Genomic DNA, 22,168 nt, shown 5'->3' on the forward strand with positions numbered 1-22,168 from the left:
TCACTACTTGTCTTCACTGTGTTGCACACTCCTCCCCTGCTCTAATCTTTATTATGTCCCTCCTTCTACTGACTTTGGGCCTCATTTGTAGTTCTTTTTTCTAGTTTCATTAATTGTGAGTTTAGACTGCTTTATATGAGATTGTTCTTCTTTCTTCAGGTAGGCCTGTATTGCAATATACTTTCCTCTTAGTACAGCCTTGGCTGCATCCCACAGATTTTGCGGTGTTGAATTATTGTTGTCATTTGTCCCCATATATTGCTTGATCTCTGTTTTTATTTGGTCATTGATCCATTGGTTGTTTAGGAGCATGTGTGAAGCCTCCATGTGTTTGTGGGATTTTTCATTTTCTTTGCATAATTTATTTCTAGTTTCATAGCTTTGTGGTCTGAGACACTGGTTGGTACAATTTCAATATTTTTGAATTTACTGAGGCTCTTTTTCTGGCCTAGTATATGATCTATTCTTGAAAATGTTCCATGTGCACTTGAGAAGAATGTGTATTCTGTTGCTTTTGGGTGTAGAGTTCTGTAGATGTCTGTTAGCTCCATCTGTTCTATTGTGTTGTTCAGTGCCTCTGTCTCCTTACTTATCTTCTGTCTGGTTGATCTGTCCTTCAGAGTGAGTGGAGTGTTAAAGTCTCCTAGAATGAATGCATTGCTTTCTATTTCCCCTTTGAATTCTGTTAGTATTTGTTTCACATATGTGGGTGCTCCTGTGTTGGGAGCATAGATATTTATAATGGTTATATGTTCTTGTTGGATTGACCCCTTTATCATTATGTAATGTCCTTCTTTGTCTCTTGTTACTTTCTGTGTTTTGAAGTCCATTTTGTCTGATACAAGTACTGCAACTCCTGCTTTTTCTCTCTGTTAGTTGCATGAAATATCTTTTTCCATCCCTTCACTTTTAGTCTGTGTATGTCTTTGGGTTTAAAGTGAGTTTCCTGCAGGCAGCATATAGATGGGTCTTGTTTTTTTATCCATTCATTGACTCTGTGTCTTTCGATTGGTTCATTCAGTCCATTTACATTTCAGGTGATTATCAATAGGTGTGTACTTATTGCCATTGCAAGCTTTAGATTCGTGGTTACCAAAGGTTCAAGGTTAATTTCCTTACTACCTAAGAGATTAACTTAACTCACCTAATATGCTGTTACAAACACAATCTAAAAGTTCTTTTCTTTTTCTCCTCCTTTTTCTTCCTCCTCCATTCTTTGTATATTAGGTGTCATATACTGTATTCTTTGTCTGTGCTTTGATTGACCTTGGGGCTAGTTAATTTAATTTTGCATTTGCTTAGTAATTAGCTGTTCTACTTTATTTACTATAGTTTTATTTCCTCTGGTGATAACTATTAAACCTTAAGAACACTTCCATCTATAGCAGTCCCTCCAAAATAGACTGTAGAGATGGTTTGTGGGAGGTAAATTCTCTCAACTTTTGCTTATCTGGAAATTGTTTAATCCCTCTTTCAAATTTAAATGATAATCTTGCCGGATAAAGTAATCTTGAATCCAGGCCCTTCTGCTTCATTGCATTAAATACATCATGCTACTCCCTTCTGGCCTTTAAGGTTTCTGCAGAGAAGTCTGATGTTAGCCTGATGGGCTTTCCTTTGTATGTGATCTTATTTCTCTCTCTGGCTGCTTTTAATAGTCTGTCCTTATCCTTGATCTTTCCCATTTTATTACTATACATCTTGTTGTTGTCTTCCTTGGGTCCCTTGTGTTGTGAGATCTGTGAATCTCCATGGCCTGAGAGACTATCTCCTTCCCCAGATTGGGGAAGTTTTCAGCAACTACCTCCACAAAGACACTTTCTGTCCCCTTCTCTCTCTCTCCTTCTTCTGCTATCCCTATAATGTGAATATTGTTCCGTTTGGATTGGTCACACAGTTCTCTCAATATTCTTCTATTCTTACAGATCCTTTTTTCTCTCTGTGCCTCAACTTCTTTGTATTCCTCTTCTCTAGTTTCTATTTCATTTATCATCTCCTCCACTGTATCCAACCTACTTTTAATACCCTCCATAGTGCTCTTCAGTGATTGGATCTCCAACTTGGATTCATTCCTGAGTTCTTGGATATCTTTCCATACCTCCATTAGCATGTAGATGATTTTTATTTTGAACTCCCTTTCAGGAAGAGTCATAAGGTCCATGTCATTTAAATCTTTCTCCGGAGTTATATTAATTTTTCTCCGGACCAGTTTCCTTTGGCATTTCATATTTGTATATGGCACCCTCTAGTGTCCAGAAATTCTACTATGGAGCTGCTCAGTCCCTGAAGCAATGTCAGGGTTTCTGGGAAGCAGTATTGGTGCCTGGGAGGAGGAAGGAGCTGTTCCCTGCTTCCCGAATGCTGTGCCTGTCTCCACTGCCTGAACTAGTGGGCAGAGCACACAGGAATAAGCCTTTTGTCCCAGAGCAGCTGGATATGGATCCCTGATTTCCACACGCGGCTGAAATCTCAGTCTCTTCAGAAATTCTGCCTGTCTTAGCTTTCCATCCTAGTAATCGCGGGATTATCATGAAAGCACCATGAAATGGAGGTTTGTGCTCCCAGAGCAGATCTCCGGAGCCAGGTATTCAGCAGTCCCAGGCCTTCCACTCCTCCCTGCTCTGTTTCATTTCCTCCCACCAGTGAGCTGGGGTGGGGCAAGTTCTCGGGTCCTGCGGAGCCACAGCACTGGTACCTTACCCCATTCGATGAGGTCTGCTCTTTTCTCCAGGTGTGTGCAGTCTGACGCCATCCTCTTTCTTGTTGCTCTCTCAGGATTAGTTGCACCAACTATATTTTGTAATTGTATACAGTTTTAGGAGGAAGCCTCTGTCTCTCCTCTCATGCCACTGTCTTTAATCTGGATCTTCTGGTTTCTCTACATTTTAAAAAACATTTTAGCTGTAAGTTATATTCCATGGAACTCTAGTAAGCTTGAGAACCTATCAATATGGAATGGAAAACATTGACTGTTCTCCTGGGTATAGCAAATTATTCAAAGGGCAAGACAATCATCACACCAAAAAGAGAAACATTAAAATATACATTTAATCTTAGAACTGAGGTTCAGCATCTACAGAAATTTTATTTTGATGTTCTTATGTGTGTTACTCTCATGCCAAGGTCTATACAATTTAACAGATTTTCTAAGGCAGTGCTTCTCAAAATGTCCATGGACCAGGTTCATGCCATTTTCTGGAAGCTTGTCAGAAACTCAGTTTCTGATTCCCACCACATACATACTGAAACAATTTCTGGGTACAGGGAGAAGGAATTTGTGTTTTAACAAGTTCTCCAGATGATTCTTAGGTATGTAAACACTTGAGATGCACTGGTGTAAAGGACAAGACCCATTTGAGTCTACACTGCTTTAAGTCAATATGAAATTCTTTCAGCAAAGTGCTTAGTTTGGACTTCTCTTACTTTATTAGTAGGTGGGTACATTTCCAGCCCATACAACCAGTGGTACCTTGGCCTCCCACCCCTGAGCAGGCCTTAGAGCCTACAATGTGGACTCCTGTGGACTTTTGCTGCTGATGGCAGTGGTGGGTAATGGCATACAGAATATAGACTTTCCAAAACAATTTTGAAAGTGACCTTAAACAAATATTCTAGCCATGAATTATATGAAGTGAATGGTATATTCTAGACATGAAATATATGAAGTGAATGGTAGTAAAACTTTGGAGAATATTTTTGGAAGAAAAAACATTATGCAGCACAATTTTCAAATGTATTTTCAGCAGTGTATGCATTAGAAAATGCCTAGGGTTTTACCAGCCAAGTAAAAATAGTTATCCATCAGAAATTATAGGTAAGGTGAGAACAGAGGTGAGATTAACCAGTGCGGAATTGGAACCTTCATGGAAGTTTTAGGGAATGAAATTAGCACCTTCATTACAACAATCTTATACTCATCTCAATATCCTGTGATACTGTGGACCCCAAACTCCAAGGACTCAATCTAAATGATGTTTGATAAATTCTGAAACAAACGTAATTTATAAGCTCATCTCATGAAAAATACTCTACCTAATGTTTGTCCCATTCTGTTAGGGTCTTACTGTCTGTCAGGCAGTGATGGTTTGGCCAGAAAGAACTGGTCATTTACTCTTGCTGATGTGTTGCCTTCTTGCTAACACATGTACTTCACTGATGTACACATGTACATGTGTACAGATAAAAAGCACCTGCTTTCAGAATACCTTACAAAAGTGATTTGATGATAAAGATGTGACACCCTGCAGGCAATGCTGTTTCAGTTTCACTGGGCGTGTTGGTATTCCCTCCTCTAAATCCAGCATAAAGGTGGCTGCTTGTCCGGCTACATGCAGTAGACTGGGAGATGCTTGCTTTGTGTACATACACACAGTCCTTAACTTTGACTGCTTTAAGAAACACATTTCCTGAGTGCTTTTCTCTTTCACTCCTTATTCCAAAGATGAGTAATATATCAAATCTGCAGAGTCCTTTAACTACTATATGGAGAGCTTTAGTCACTTCAAATCATCACTGAACAAAAAGTATGTCACTAAGCAACTGAAAATATTAAATGATAACCTTTCTACAGTTGAATTAGCTCGAGTTTTCTCCAATGTTCTCTAAATGAATATGTTCTTTCTAATGGTGGGCTCCTCATTTCATATACTGTGAATTATTACTTTTCAGTTACTGGCGGATCTTGAAGACAGACCCATGTTCACTGCTGATCTAGAGTGCCAAAAACTCCTGATAGAAGCTATGAAGTATCATCTCTTACCTGAAAGAAGACACATGCTGCAAAGCCCTCGGACCAAGCCTAGAAAATCTACTGTGGGGGCGCTTTATGCTGTGGGAGGCATGGATGCTATGAGAGGTAGCAGGAACAAACTAATTAATGGAAAATATCATTCTAAAGAGAGGATATATTCTTAACACCTTCAGAATTCTGAGGGTGGTATTAAAGCCGTATTTAAATATTGGCATCTAAAGCTAATTTTAGGCTTCTTTATGTAATTTTGTGACTTTTTTTCTTACAGAATATAACCTTTTTATTAGTGTTGGCTAAACTCAGAACAGGTACTTTCGTGGCAGCAATTCTTAAATATTAGCATTTGCTTTACAGTGTAATATATTTTCAAGGAAAACTTATTTAAGGTTTATCACAAATGGAAGGGACAAGGTCCTCCAAATTTGCTTTTTGTCAGAAATAGAAGAGTGGCCTCTAACTCCTTGATGTCAGTTTCCCATTAGATACTCAAAGGCTAGTTACAAAGGATCTTGAAGTAAGTAGTTAAAACCTGGAATAAAGTAATGATTTTACGTAAGAATTCTATCAAAGAGAATAAGGAAACATTTATGAAGCCATAATCTTTACTTTGAACTGTTCTTAGAACCTATTTCTCTGTAGTTCTGCCCTTTTTACACATAAGTCGGTAGAACCATATTTGCCAAAACAGTGGGATGAGGATTTTGTAATTAAGAGTTGACTGTTCAGGAAATAAAATCAAACTACTTAATACTCGCCAAGTCATATGTAGAAATTTCATTGGACACCTTGTAGAAAATGATGCAAACTTCAAAGTTTTGTGCTACTAGAAACTGATCCTTTCCTTTGATATGTGTAGTTGAAATTTTAATATGGAAATTGGAAGTGATACAGGAAGTAGTGCCAATTAATCACAAATCTATAAAACAAGAGCTTGCAAATGTAGTTGTTTCCAAAGTAGTAGAGCAACCTCATAAAACTAGTACTCTTCAGAAAAGAACAAATACAGTGAAATCTTATAATTAATTTCAGGTCTGACAACTTGTTATTTTATTGCATTTTATTGAATAGAATGAATATTAACAGCATGTTGAAAGGTGTCTTGTTTGATATTTAAATTAAAGAGTTACTAAATGCAAAATACAGTTACACTCATTCTTAGTTTCTGATTTAAAAAAAAGAGCCTAACTTGCAACGTGAGAAGTGGAAAGTGTTTATGTTTGTTTGGTTTTGCATTTGTTTTCTTTTTTTATTGTTACAGAACATGGTAATAAGTATTTACAACTCATCAATTTCTGAAAATGTGTCAAATGTGACCCTATAGTCCCTTGACTCTATTACCGCAGTTTTATATGGACGGAAGGAAGGCCATGATTCTGAAACTTTTTGTGTACCTACAGCATGGAGACATAAAAGGCCCTGTGGGAAGTTGCAGCCAACTAAAATAGTAGTAAAGCTACTGTTTTTGAGTATCTGATCCTTGATTGGTGTTTTGCGAACATCTTTTCTAATCCTTACAATAAGGCTACAAGATAGATTTATTATCTAATTTTGCAGATGAAGAAACTATAAGGTTCTTCAGTTTAGATAGCCAACCCAAGAACAAATACCTAGAAAGACTAGAAATGGAATTCTCACTCAGATCTTATGTTCCTTTTTGCTATATTGCCACTATTTTAGAAGAGAGAGCAACAACAACAAAACTGATTCCCCTCTTTGAGGGTTTTAGAATCTGCTGAAGAACCAGCACGAGCACTTAGGAACAAAAAAGGAAAAAGGAAAAAGACCTAAGTGTATCAAAACCATTACCGAGGTAGCATTTATTTACAAAAATCAGTATTACATTTTAGACTGTACCAATTTTCACTCCTTCATAAAACTTTAAATAAGAATTTCTGCAGATATGCCTGTTCTTAGTGTGTTGTTTCAGTTACCTTTCTTTTTAAGATATTTTTTGAACTTACACCTTTTGATGTTTAGGAAAAAGGCAGTGCTTCCTCAGTCTTCAATTTCCTCTCTGACTCATGCAAGTAACTTGGAATTAGTTGCTAAATACAGATATCACACAAGTGGCTGGGGCTAACTATCACTCCTACCGTTTAAAATAATCATCAGAAAACTGTAAGCATAATCACGGAGTAAAAATTTGTAAATGGTCAAATGGTAAACTTTGGGCTTTTGTACATACAACGTCATCAGTAGCTTTTCATTTATTAAAAACAATGAACTCTCAGAGATGGTATGGCAAGAGACAAATTATTCATTTTTAGATCATTTTAAACAGAGGAAATCACTAAGCTGTCTTAGGTATGCTTTATATTTGAATAATAATACTTCCATTTTCCACCTTGGTGATTAGTTAGAAACATCCCTGTTGTACAAAATCAAGTTTTGGTAAAATTTAGCAGGCATTGCGAATGACTGGCAAAAAGTACTGCCTACAAAAGTGACAACTTATTATGAAGTAATGACAAATTTTATGGCAGTGGTGACAACATACTATGGTAGTAAACTTGGAATTTCGGTTATTGAATAGAACATGAAATATTAACACATAAAGGAGGCAATAATTCAATGTCATATTTTAATACTAATACTAATAATTATTTTATTCTTACTTATAATCCTTTGAGTCACCATCATGAAACATTCTTTGAATCAACACCAAAGACCCATTTAAAACGGATTTTCATTCCTGCACCTTAAGTCATTTGCACTTTAGATTAGCATACACACACCCCAAGCTGAATTTAAAAGGGTCCAAGTTAATATATTGAATGGTACAATTATATGTATAATATATTGAATGAATAAGTAATTAAAACCATAGTGGATGTGTAAATGAGTCAGTGATAGATTCCAAGATGATTTTTTGTGTTTGCCACCTGTGTTAGTACTACCAGTAGCATAGCATAGCCAAAAAAGCCATTAGGAGCATGTAAGCCATATATTTGTAAATAAACTATTTCATTCTGAAACGTATTTAGATCCAGGAGTGGTAAAATATTCCTCTGGTCTTGCCTGCCAAGTTGGAGAATCATCTGGTCTACTTACTTTACTTTGAGTTGCAATTACTGATTCTATGCTATAAATTATCGGTACATAAATAAAATGTGAATGGTGCCAACTCAACACTTTTATCCATGTGTTTTTTAACTTTGTCCAATATCCCATTTTACAGGTACCCCTACAATTGAAATATATGACATCAGGACCAATACCTGGCAACATTGTAGCACCATGAGTGACCTTAGGCTTCAGTTTGGGGTTGCAGTTATTGATAATAAGCTCTATGTCCTTGGAGGAGTAGATGATTTTGAAACTTTAAATACTGTGGAATGTTTTGATCCAGCTACCAAAATCTGGACTGTGATGCCTCCCATGTCAACACCGAGGCATGGCTTAGGTAAGAGCTTAGTGTTACATAGTTTCTAAAGAATGTGCAGTTGTTAATAGAGCTTTTTCAAAATTAGTTTCTCAAGAATGTAGAGTTAGTAGGGATTTTTAAAAATTAAATTCAGCTGCACATTACTGGGATTTAGCCAAACCCTTAGTCAAAATGTCTCCAACATGCTGGAAAGTTTAAGCAAATGGTAAAACCCTGTCAAACTCTTCTCTTGTTTCAGATGTCAGACTTGTCAATTTTATCTCCCTTGTACTGGTATTTTAACAGGGCCTGCTTTAAGAGAGATAAAAACTTTTGGAAGGAATACATTGTTAAGAAATATAAAACTACACCTGGATTTTTTTTCTAAGCTCAGTTTAGAGGAAAGAGCACATGATGACGGAGAGACATTGTGTTTCTAGTTACATGAATTGTGACCCTTCCCAGAACATCAAATTTGTATGTCAGCAAAGGCCTTAGGATGCAGATCCAAGTCAGGGATATTGAGGAAATTGTACAGCAGCTCTAGGTTATACTTAAGCCAGAAGTTGCCAAGAAATTGAAGAAAGGTGTAGTAAAAACCTCTGGAATAGTGAGGAACTTTGATTCTCCTGAGTATTTGACAGAGTACATCTTTCTGCATGCTAGACTCCTTTGTTTTAAAAGAAGAAAAATTACCTTAGTAAGTCAATTAAGAACTGACCTATACACAGCTAAAAAGTGGCAGATCAAGGTCTGGTATTGTTAACCCCAAATTACCTAATACAGTGTCAATGCAAATGATAGACTATATAATTATGGAGCTCAGTGTGTCAGTGTGATTCCTTGACATAGCTTAGAAAACATAACTTGTGGAGAAATCAGAGCAAGTTTTAAAAATCTCATTGATATCACTAAAAAGGTAGGAGAGGTGATGAGGATATACCACTGACACACTGAGATGGTGAAGAAGGTGGGGGAGAAAACCAATTATTTGAATTCCCAGAACAGATAAGCAGCAGTTAGAAAGTGGTTATTCATAGTATCTAAAGGAAGACACTTCTGACTAAACCTCAAAAAGCCCTGTCTATTTCGTTATCCCATGGGAATCTCCTTTTTTTTTAATCCCTATAATAAAGAGCAGGGTTTAAAAAGACCTACTACAGGTAGCCTACAATTCTAAAATTTATCTAAGATTCAGTATCATATTTCATCTACCCCTTACATTCAAAACCTAGCCTTGAAATTATTCCAGAAAAAATCAGCTTCCCTTTTCACTGATATCCCTATTAAAGTGTCTCTCACTACCTCCTTTGACTTCAGGGTTACAACAGTGATGGCCTTTCACAGTACAGTAACTATGGCCTGAAAGTTTCCTAGGATTAATAGACTATATTTGCTTTCATATCAAGATCAGTAAGTTATTCATGTGTACACAAAACCATTTAAGAAACAAACAAACAAAAATTGTTAGCCTGTCAGTTGTTTGCAGAATGAAACAGTATCCCTTATCTGTGGTGTACCTTGGTGAGCCCTCAATGTTATTTTTATCCTTTAAGGTGTTGCCACGCTTGAAGGACCAATGTATGCTGTTGGTGGTCATGATGGGTCGAGTATTCTAAATACTGTAGAAAGATGGGACCCGGAGGGACGTCAGTGGACTTATGTGGCCAGTATGTCAACTCCTAGAGGCAGAGTTGGCGTTGTTGCATTAAATGGCAAGTGAGTAAACCCAAATCTGCATGCGCTTTGTTCCCAGGTCATGTGATACAGCACTTTCTTGATGTGCTCCATCAGTGAGTAAGTATTCCCAGTGACCAATACATTCTATTTATGAGTCATAAAAGGCCTTTGTTGGAACCCTCCCTTCACTATGACAGAAAAGACTTTTCTAAAATGAACATTTAAATTAAATATTCTGTAGTCCCTTGTCGCTCAAGTATGGTCCTGGGACCAGCAGCATTAGCATTACCTGAGATATACTTAGATATGCTGGTTTGATATCTTATTCTGGGTGATGCTTACATGAGTGTATACACATGTCATGTCAAAATTCACCAAGCTATACACTAAGATTTGTGCATTTCATTGTATGTCCCTCAATAAAAACTCATGACAAAAAAGAAATGCTGAATCCTAGCCCCACCCTAAGTAAACCTCCTGAATCAGAATCAGTGTTTTACCAATATCCTCAAGTGACTTGTGTGCGAAATAAACTTGAAAAGCACTTTTGTAGGTAAACCAGTTTCAATTTTGCCCTCAAGAAGCTACCACTTTTGACATTATGACTTATTTTTTAGTATCAAAACTTTGGTCTCTGTAATAGGGAAGTCTTTTTGTTCTTTACTGCTCACTCTCTCCTGAGAGTCCAGGATTCCCAACTCTAGAATTACATCTGGTACCGTCTTTCTGAATCTTTCCCTCTGGTGATCACTTGCCTATCAGAGAAAGCTAATATATTAAAGTCCTATAGTATTAGAGGTTGCGAAGAGCCTGAATGGTTACTTCTTCCAAGTAATTATGTACTTTCAGACAAGGGACCTTTGGAGACAATGACTAGCATATAGGAAGCACTTGAATGATAAGAATTTCAGACACCAGGATATATCAGTGGCAGGAGATAGTCTTCTGTGTCCATATTTACCATGTATAAAGCCAATACTTGGTCATATAACTGATCTCAGTAGAAATTTCAACACAGATGTGTTTTAGCACCTGTGTATGAAGTAGGAAATGTCTATAGTTAAGAGAAAACCCGGGCTTACCATGTCTTAGATCTTAAAAGACTCCTAACTGTCATTATCCCTGGTCTGACCTGAATGATATCAGGGGACTCAGTGGCCCTCTCCTAACACTTGCAAAATAGGCTGAAAGAAATAAATTTGACTAATTTAAGTTTGTTTTGCTGACTCACAAAACAAATGGGCAAATAACTGAGCATGAACTATAGTTACAGACATATGGTTTAGTAAATGTTTATCTTCTTTATTGACGCAGGATTCAATTTAAGTTAGATTTAAAATGCTGCTCATAAAAATAATTGGCATTGTAAAGTTTATCAGAGAACTGCCATTGACAATGTATCGCCCTAGGAATAATTCCAGTTTCTTGGTTCTATCCTATTCCTTTACTTGTTTAAGTTACTGTTTTGTTAGTGACAATTTTTTTATATTAAATAAAGCAGTTCATAAAGATGATAGGGGCATTAAATATTGTGGCGTGAGAGGTGGGACAGAGGCTTCCTCCTAAAACTGCGTATAATAGGAAAATATAATTAAGACAACTAATCCTGAAAGAGCAACAGGAAAGAAGGCTGCGCTAGACTGCATACACCTGGAGAAAAGAACAGACTTCACGGAACGGGGTAAAGAACCAAATCCATGACCCGGTGGGACACAAGCCCTTCCCCAACTCCAGCTCACCGGCACGAGGAAGAGAAACAGAGCAGGGAGGAAGTGGAGGCATGGGACTGCTGAACACCTAGCTCTGAGATTTTATCTGGGAGCACAAACCTACACTGCATGGTGCTCTGGTGATTAGGGGGATTGGAAAGCCAAGACAGGCAGAATATCTGGAGAGACTGAGATACCAGATGCTTGTGAAAAATGGATATATATATACAGCTGCTCAGGGACAAAAACAAGGAGAGACATCCTAATGGTAAGAGGGCTGCTAGAGGGGCAACGATTGCACAGAGATTACTGCCAAGGAGAAAGGACAGGTAGACAGAATTGTCCAGGTGCAGTCTACCTAGCACAGAGGGAACTTCCACAACCTTCAGGCGTTCCAGCACCCCTGGCTGGATATGCAGCTCCAAGGCCCCCTCCGTGATACGTAACCTGCTGCACCTTCCTCTGGGCATCTTGCACCTCGCTCGCAAACCAGCAAAACTTGCCCTGGCATCAGGCGAGCCAGAGGGAAGCCCCGCCTACAACAGCTACAAATGCAAAGCATAGAGGCTTATACCTGTGTGTTCCACCCACTGGATCTGGCAGCAGAGACAGGGATAGTAGCCGGGAAGCAGGAGGTCACTCTTTCCACCCACCAGGCATCAACACCGCTCCCCTGCGACACCCAACATTACTTCAGGGACTGAGCAGCTCCAGAGCGAAGAGCTTCTGGAAACTAGAGGGTGCAACATGCAAATGCAAAACGTCAAAGGAACCTGGTTCAAAGCAAAATCCAACATACACCAGAGAAATATTCAAATGAAACTGATCTCATCAATATTCCTGAAAGAGATTTCAAAATAAAAATCATAAACATGCTCATGGAAGTACAGAAAAATATTCAAGAACTCAGGAATGAACTCCAGTCAGAGATCCAATCATTACCAAACACAGTATCAGAAATGAAACATACAATGGAAGGTTTTAAAAGCAGATTAGATACAGTGGAGTAGTCGATAAATGAAATAGAAATTAGAGAACACGAATACAAAGAAGCTGAGGCACAGAATGAAAAAAGGATCTCTAAGAATGAAAGAATATTGAGACAACTGTGTGACCAATCCAAGTGGAACAGTATTCATGTTATAGTGGTACCAGAAGAAGAAGAAGAAGAGAGAGAGAAAGGGATAGAACGTGTCTTTGAGGAGGTAATTGCTGAAAACTTGCCCAGTCTGGGGAAGGAAATACTCTCAAGCCATGGAGGTGCACAGATCTCCCAACACAAGGGATCCAAAGAAGACAACACCAAGAAATATAATCATAAAAATTGCAAAGATCAAGGATAAGGACAGACTATTAAAAGCAGCCAGAGAGAGAAATACTATAAGATCATATACAAAGGAAAAGCCTATCAGGCTATCATCAGACTTCTCAGCAGAAAACATACAGTTCAGAAGGGAGTGGCATGATATATTTAATGAAATGAAGGAGAAGGACCTCGTGCCAAGAATACTTTATCTGGCAAGATTACCATTTAAATTTGAATGAGGGATTAAACAATATCCAGATAAGCAAAAGCTGAGAGAATTTACCTCCCACAAAACACATCTACAGTGTATTTTGGAGGGACTTCTATAGATGGAAGTGTTCCTAAGGTTTAATAGCTGTCAACAGATGTAATAAAATCACAGTAAAGAAAGAAGAACCATTAATTACTAAGCAAATGCAAAATTAAATCAACTATCCCCAAAGTCAACCAAGGGATAGACAAAGAGTGCAGAATATGATACCTAATATATGAAGAATGTAGGAGGAATATAAAGAAGGAAAAAAAGAACCTTTAGGTTTTGTTTGTAATAGCATACTAATTGACTTATGTTAGACTCTTAGATAGTGAGGAAGTTAACCTTGAACCTTCAGTAACCACGAATCTAAAGTCTGCAATGGCAATAATTACGTACCTATCAATAATCACCCTAAATGTCAAAGGTCTGAATGCACCAATCAAAAGACACAGAGTCACTGAATGGATAAAAATACAAGATCCAGCTATCTGCTGCCTACAAGAGACTCACTTTAAACCCAAAGACATACAAAGACTAAAAGTGAAGAGATGGAAAAAGATATGTTATGCAACTAATAGGGAGGAAAAGGCATGAGTTGCTGTACTTGTATCAGACAAAATAAACTTCAAAACAAAGAAAGTGACAAGAGACAAAGACTGACATTGCATAATGATAAAGGGGGCAATCCAACAAGAAGATATAACCATTATAAATATCTATAAAACTAACACAGGAGCACCTACATATGTGAAACAAATACTAACAGAATTGAAAGGGGAAACAGAATGCAATGCATTCATTCTAGGAGACTTCAACACTCCACTCACTCCAAAAGACAGATCAACCAGACAGAAAATAAGTAAGGACACAGAGGCACTGAACAACACATTAGAACAGATGGACCTAACAGACATCTACAGAACTCTACACCCAAAAGCAGCAGAAAACACATTCTCATGTCCACAGGGAACATTTTCAAGAATAGGTCATATATTAGGCCACAAGAAGAGGCTCAGTAAATTCAAAAAGATGGAAATTGTACCACCCAGTTTTTCAGACCACAAAGATATGAAACTAGAAATAAATCATGCAAAGAAAACAAAAAATCCCACAAACACATGGACGCTTCACAGCATGCTCCTAAATAACCAACGGATCAATGACCAAATAAAAACAGAGATCAAGCAATATATGGAGACAAATGACAACAATAATTCAACACTGCGCTATCTGTTGGACTCAGCAAAGGCCGTGCTAAGATGGAGGTATATTACAGTTCAGGTCTCCTTCTGAAAAGAAGAACAATCCTATATGAATACTCTAAACACACAAATAACGAAAGTAGAAGAAGAAGAACAAATGAGACCAAAGTCAGTACAAGGAGGGACACAATAAAGATTAGAGCAGGAATAAATAACATTGAGAAGAATAAAACAATACAAACAATCAATGAAGGGAAGAGCTGGTTCTTGAAGAAAATAAAATAGATAAATCCCTAACCAGACTTATCAAGAAAAAAAAGAGAGTCTACACACATAAACAGAAACAGAAATGAGAAAGGAAAAATCACTATGGACACCACAGAAATACAAAGAATCATTAGAAAATACTATGAAAAATTGTATGCAAATAAACAGGATATCCTAGAAGAAATGGCCAAATTTCTAGAAAAACACAAACTTCCAAGGCTGACCCAGAAAGAAACAGAAAATCTGAATAGACCAGCAATGAAATTGAATTGGTAATCAGAAAATTACCTAAGAACAAGACCCCTAGACAAGATGGCTTCACCGCTGAATTTTATCAAACACTTAGTGAAGACCTAATATACATTCTCTTTAATGTTTTCCATAAAGTAGGACAAGATGGAATACTTTCAAACTCACTCTATGAGGCCAGCATCACTGTAATACCAAAACTAGGCAAAGACACCACATGAAAAGAAAATGACAGACCAATATCCCTGATGAACACAGATGCAAAAGTACTCAACAAAATATTAGCAAACCAAATTCAAATGTACATGAAAAAGATCATCTACCATTACCAACTAGAATTTATTCCAGGGACGCAAGGATGGTACAATACTAGAAAATCCATCAACATCATCCACCACATCAACAAAAAGAAGGACAAAAACCACATGAACATCTCCATAAATGCCAAAGAAGCATTTGACAAAATTCAATATCGCTTAATGATAAAAACTCTCAACAAAATGTGTATAGAGGTCAAGTAACTCAACATAATAAAGGCCATATATGACAAACGCACAGCCAACATCATATTTAACAATGAGAATCTGAATGCCTTTCCTTTAAGATTGAGAACAAGACAAGAATGCCCACTCTGTCCACTTTTATTCAACATAATTCTGGAGGTCTTTGCAACAGCAATTAGACAACGCAACGAAATAAGGACATCCAGATTGGAAAGGAAGACGTTAAATTGTCATTGTTTGCAGAAGACATGATTTTGCACATAGAAAACCCTAAAGAATCCACTCCAAAACTATCACATCTGATATTTGAATTCAGCAAAGCTGCAGGATACAAAATTAATACACAGAAATCTGTGGCACACCTATACACTAACAGTGAACTAGCAGAGAGAGAAATCAGGAAAACAGTTCTATTCACAATTGCATCAAAAAGAATGAAATACCTAGGAATAAACCTAACCAAGGAAGTGAAGGACCTATACCCTGAACACTACAAGACACTCATTGAGAAATTAAAGAAGATACCAATGAATGAAAACACTTCCCATGCTCGTGGATAGGAAGAATCAATATTGTTAAAATGGCCACCCTGCCTAAAGCCACCTACAGATTCAATGCAATTCCTATCAAAATACCAACAGCATTCTTCAAGGAACTAGAGAAGATCATTCTAAAATTCATATGGAACCAGTAAAGACTCCAAGTAGCCAAAGCAACCCTGAGAAGGAAGAATAAATTGGTGGAGATTACATTTCCCAACTTCAAACTCTCCTACAAAGCCCAAGTAATCAAGACAATTTGGTACTTGCACAAGAACAGAACAATAGACCAATGGAACAGACTAGAGAGCCCAGATATAAACCCTAGCATATATGGTCAATTAATGTATCATAAAGGAGCTATAGTCATACAATGGGGAAATGACAGCCTCTTCAACAACTGGTGTTAGTAAAACTGGACAGCTGCATGTACAAGAGTGAACCTGGATTATTGTTTAACCCCATACACAAAAGTAAACTTGTAATCAATCAAAGACCTGAATGTAAGTCATGAAACCATAAAACTCTTAGAAGGCAACATAGGCAAAAATCTCCTGAGTATAATAAACATGAGCAACTTCTTCCTGAATGCATCTCCTCGAGCAAGGGAAACAAAAGCAAAAATGAACATGTGGGACTACATCAAACTAAAAGCCTTCTGTACGGCAAAGGACACCATCAACAGAACAAAAATGTATCCTCCAGTATGGGAGAATATATTTGTAAATGACATATCCAACAAGGGGTTAACATCCAAAATATATAAAGAATTCACATGCCTCAACAACCAAAACCAAATCACCCATTACAAAATGGGCAGAGGATATGAGGAGACAATTCTCCAAAGAAGAAATTCAGATGGCCAACAGACACATGAAAAGATGCCCCACATCACTAATCATCAGGGAAATACAAATTAAAACCACAGCGAGATATCTCCTCACACCAGTTAGGATGGCCTGTATCGAAAAAATGAAGAACAACAAATGCTGGCGAAGATGCGGAGAAAGGGGAACCCTCCTACGCTGCTGGTGGGAATGTAAGCTAGTTCAACCATTGTGGAAAGCAATATGTAGCCTCAAAAAACTAAAAATAGAAATACCATTTGACCCGGGAATCCCACTCCTTGGAATATACCCAAAGAATACAAGTTCTCAGATTCAAAAAGACATACGCACCCCTATGTTTATCGCAGCACTTTTTACAATAGCCAAGATATGGAAGCAACCTAAGTGTCCATCTGTAGATGAATGGACAAAGAAGAGGTGGTACATATATACAATGGAATACTATCCAGCCATAAGAAAGAAACAAATCCTACTATTTGCAACAACATGTAAGGAGCTGGAGGATGTTATGCTCAGTGAAATAAGCCAGGTGGAGAAAGCCAAATACCAAATGATTTCCCTCATTTGTGGAGTATAACAACAAAGTAAAACTGAATGAACAAAGCAGCAGCAGACTCACAGACTCCAAGAAGGGACTAGGGGTTACCAAAGGGAGGGGTGTGGTAGGGCCCGTGGGGAGGGAGGGAAAAGGGGACTGAGGTGTATTACGTTTAGTATATATGGTGTGGGGGGGGGTTTCATGGAGAAGACAGTGTAGCACAGAGAAGTCAAATAATGACTCTGTGGCATCTTACTACACTGATGGACAGTGACTGCAATGGTGTATGGGTGGACACTTGATAATACGGGTGAATGTAGTAACCACATTGTTTTTCATGTGAAACATTCGTAAGACTGTATATCAATAATACCTTCTTAATAACAAAACATTTAAAAAATGACGATAGGAATTCCAGTGCCAGGCAGTTGAATCTAGCTAAAATTACAAGGTTGCTAGAGTTGGTCTTTGGCAGCACCTAACTTTTTAAAAATTCCCAGCTTTATTAAACCATAATTGACAAACACTGACAATGCTTTTGATATCTCCCTTCTTTCTCTGTATTTCATTTCCCATGGAATACTTTAATCTACCAAGTCAAAGTACCTTTCACAAAAATGATAAAGCAGAGAGGTTTGGATTAAGGTGGACCTTAGCAAGTGCCTTCAAATAAGTATCCATTCAAAGAGTCAGACCATCAGCTACAAAATACTACCAGAGAAGAATATATATTCAGAAACTTCAAATGCTTTGTGCAAAGTTCTTTCACTTTCATTCTATGCACAAATTGGAAATACAATCTCTCTCCCTCTCTGTATGTGTATACACATACACACACTTGTGTCTTTTTTCTAGGATATATGCTATTGGTGGACATGATGGACGTTCCTGCCTCACATCAATGGAATGCTTTGATCCACACGCTAACAAATGGAGGCCGTGTGCTTCTATGTCTAATAAATGTGGACATGTGGGAGCTGCAACATACAGTGGATTGTTATATGTTGTTGGAGGTCATGATTCCTCTGCTTATAACCAATGCACCAGCTTTTCTAACTGTGTGGAACGGTAAAATGTTTTTATTTACTTATGCACATATTTATTTGTTGTTTTTCTTTTTTCAGAAATGAAAAAGATTTTCAGGCTACCAGAAAGATTTTTAGGCTTCCAAATAAGTGATAATCCTTTCAGGGGATTAATCCTTTGTAAAATTGCACGCTTTCTCTTAGACTGAAAATATTTTGGAGAAATCCTCCTTAAGCGTTTCAGATCCATCATTAAGAAATTTATTAAAAGAATATGCTGTTTTGTTTGATAGTCAACTTTTAAAATAATAAGACAGAAGGGATGTAGGGATAAAGAAATTTTTTGCCCAGCTGTATCACACTGCCCATTCACCAGGTCAATTAAAAATAACTTTACTGCTTCAAAAATCAAATCAACCTTCAAAAGATGAAGACTTACCACCACAAAATATACAGAAAGAATTCCCAGAGAGAGGCATTATGTTCTGAACAATGACTCTGTTGTGTTAAGTATTTCATTTTCCAATGGTAACTTTTTTGAATGGGAAACACTTATTTGTGTGACATGTTTAAAATAAGTCAATCCTATGACTTTGCTGTTATACCATTCATACTCCTTTTCAAGATAGAAAAAATATGCAAATATAATACTTAAATAATATTAACTAAGACTAAATGAGAAATTTACAGTCAGTAAGGTTATCAAAATTTAGAAGACAGATTTCAGTGCGGGATGGTGTCCTCAAGGGAAATTCATGCAAGAGGTAAAATTTGTGATTTGTATGTATACAAACAAATGGAGGGAATTTCAGAGAGAGGAAAAAGCACAATCAAAACTGTGGAAATAAAGGGGAAAGCTTTGTAGGTAAGATCAGAGATTTTAGGTTGAAATGTCATTTGGAACTTCAAGTAGGACAAACCTAGAGAGACCCACACAGAGACAGTGTAAGCAAACTGTGGAACATCAAAAACAAAGAGAGTCTTGAAAACAGCACGAGAAAAACAATTTGTGACTTAGAAGAAGGGGTTGGTGCAGTATGAAGAAAACCAACTGATAGAGCCTGGAGAAAACCCAGTTCTTACGAAAACACTAAGAGATTATTCTTTTCAAATAATGAATTGCACCAAGCAAGGGAAGTCTAAGTTCCAATCCCAGGACTACTATTTACAAGTTATGGGAACTTGATGCTGTTACTTTACACCTCTAAACATCAGTTTCTTTATGTGAAAAATGGGAATAATGGTAGTATCAACCTCCTTGAGGATAAGATAATCAATGTTAGGGTACAAGACAATCAATGTTAGTGTACTTAGTACATTTCCTGGCACCCATTAAGTACTCAATAGAAGTTAGTTCATGATAGATACTGTTTTTGTTTGTATTATTTTTGTGAACAGTATTATTGTTACTACTATCATCCCCTTATTAGCATTTTCCTTCAAGAAACCTTGAGAAAATGGCTAGTGCTAAAGTATAATTTTCAGAAAGTTGTGACTTTCATACAAATATAAAATTTACATGTGTCAAGGGTTTTATGTGATTAATTAATGAAGCAAGCCCGTAAGATGCTACAACCAGTTCAGAGTCTTTGAAGAAAAGGTATATAGATAATTTAGGAATGCTGAAACAAATTGTTAATAGAGGCGAACATAGTTAATATCCTATAGGAAATAAAATGTAATCTTTGAGCATCATCATGTCTACATGGTGGACATTAATTCTGTGTCAGGCAAAATTCATTTGTATTGTTATGGACAAGAATCACAAGAAAACTCAATTTTCTGCAAGTTAAACTCCACATCTACAGAGTTGTAAAATAGCTTTGTCAATAGAAAGTCAATCAAAGGTACATATTCTGTTTAATCAAGTCCTCCACACTCCCCATTGCAATCACTGCTAGACAATTTTTCTAAGACTATTTTTTACTAAAAAATTGTTGGCCTACAGAGTACCTCGGGAGTCTCATCCAGTTATTTAAGATAAACATATAAATTAAAGGTATCTAATTCTATCACATAAACTTATGTTGGTTGGTTCAGGGATTACTATTTCCATAATGTTGAGAAAATTCAGGCAAAGAAGTCAAGCAAATCATCCCTAGTTATTCTTCTAAGTGGAAGAAAAAGTCCAGGACTAATTCCCTTTGCTACAGCCTCTTTTTATTTCCACTAGAATACAGATACGTTTATCCAAACTAAGGAGAGACAGAAAGGCAAAAAAGAAACAAAAAGGGAGAGGCGTAAAGCTATTTTAATTTGAAAGTCATACAGTGGCTAATTATTTTTAAATAACTGCTTCTGTGTGTTGCTACAGATGGTAACCATATTGCCAGTTTTTTCCCCACAAGATTCAACATTCCCCAAAACACTTTTGTTAACCAAACAGTGTCCAGATAATATTAACAGCCAGATTTTTTTTAGCATTATTATGCACATGTATAAAAGTCTTGGGTTTGGGTGCAAGTCTTTAAGGAAATCCTGTGGGCTCTGGTTCACCACTCATACATGTGTGTACTCTGTTAGCTGAGTGAAACATCAATTAATAGTAATTGTGTTGAAGATTCAGCTTAGCTAAAGCATACAGCTATGAAATTTTCGGTTTCTGTGTTTTATTATAATATCAGAACTCAAGGTGATATGCTTTGTGACACTAAGAAGTATGTACTGGATATTGAGGTCATGTTAATTATTGCTGATTTTCGGATATTATTAAAAATATTCCTGAATGTGTGCGGCCAAGTTCAAATGGAAAGCTAGGATCAGATAATTTATAATATGATTAAAGCGATAAAAACAGAACTAAGAGAGGTATTAGAATTATAAGGAAATTCGTAGAAGGTAATACATGAAAATCTCTTTCGTAAAATAAATCTTTTTCATTGGGTTTTTCAAATAGGCCAACATAAAATCAGAGAGCATTTCCATGTATAATTATATGAGTTTTCTTTTAGTCAATCCTCTTAGATTTTAGTATTGCATATTTTGTGAATAGGCTTCAAATTTTAGGACAAAATGCCTGGAGAAGCTTTTAATTAGTATTACTAACCGTAACCATACTGCCTTTTAGTTGCTTACAGAAGAGGCTTGGGGATACGGAGTAACTTCAGATAAAAATAAATGGAAAATAATCCTAAGCTCCTGTAAAGATAAATAGGAACTCCCAGAGGGGAAAAGACAGGATAAGACTATAATCATTCTAACTACAAATAGTACGAAAACCAGGATACTACATTATATATACCAAAAGGCAATTACATTCAGATTTACTTAAATGTGAGCTCTTGTATAAATAGGATCGTGTACAACTTTGGTAAATTACGAATAAGGTAATAGAAAAACAAAAGCTCTCCAATCAGTACACTGAGGGAGAGAAGGGGCATGTTTCATAGAATGTTAAGATGCTAATATGTGAGATTTGCTCATAGAGAATCTGAGTAGAGATCAAAGAAATGCATAGTATTTTGCAAAGGAAATACGTTTTTGATATGCTTCACGTGAACTCTGGTGGCAGAAGAGAATTTCATCATGTACTGATCCTTAACATTTAGTAGACTACGTTTGATCATTATAAGGTATTTTTAACTCCTTAGATAAGTACACATTTTATTAATGTCTATATTTTTAATTTTAACATTATTGGACTTTTCTCTGTTGTCTTCCTAAACATCTTAAGGTACAATCCAAAAACTGATTCGTGGTCAGCTGTGGCGCCTCTGAGGGTTCCTCGATATGCTATTGCTATATGCCCCCTTGGAGACAGGCTCTATGTGGTTGGAGGATATGATGGACAAACTTATTTGAATACTGTTGAGTCATATGATGCCCAGAAAGATGAATGGAGAGAGGTACTCACTGAAAGTAATAAGATTGGAATGATTGGAATTAATTGGATTACCTACTTCTCTAGGGGCTATCCAGATTCTCTTAGATTT

At 36.9% G+C, this 22,168-nt stretch overlaps 1 protein-coding gene across 1 annotated transcript in view; it reads left to right on the forward strand.

Moving 5' to 3' along the window:
* LOC130681918 (kelch-like protein 4) overlaps positions 1-22,168 on the forward strand; it is a 35,589-nt gene that overhangs the window by 12,618 nt on the left and 803 nt on the right. Inside the window, exons 5-9 of the mRNA XM_057495754.1 lie at positions 4,669-4,855; positions 7,929-8,153; positions 9,671-9,833; positions 18,067-18,279; positions 21,910-22,081. Coding sequence (XP_057351737.1) covers positions 4,669-4,855; positions 7,929-8,153; positions 9,671-9,833; positions 18,067-18,279; positions 21,910-22,081 — 960 coding nt within the window. The remainder of the gene's footprint in view (positions 1-4,668; positions 4,856-7,928; positions 8,154-9,670; positions 9,834-18,066; positions 18,280-21,909; positions 22,082-22,168) is intronic.

Source organism: Manis pentadactyla, chromosome X (genome assembly GCF_030020395.1).
Source record: "Manis pentadactyla isolate mManPen7 chromosome X, mManPen7.hap1, whole genome shotgun sequence".
Classification (NCBI taxonomy): domain Eukaryota; kingdom Metazoa; phylum Chordata; class Mammalia; order Pholidota; family Manidae; genus Manis; species Manis pentadactyla.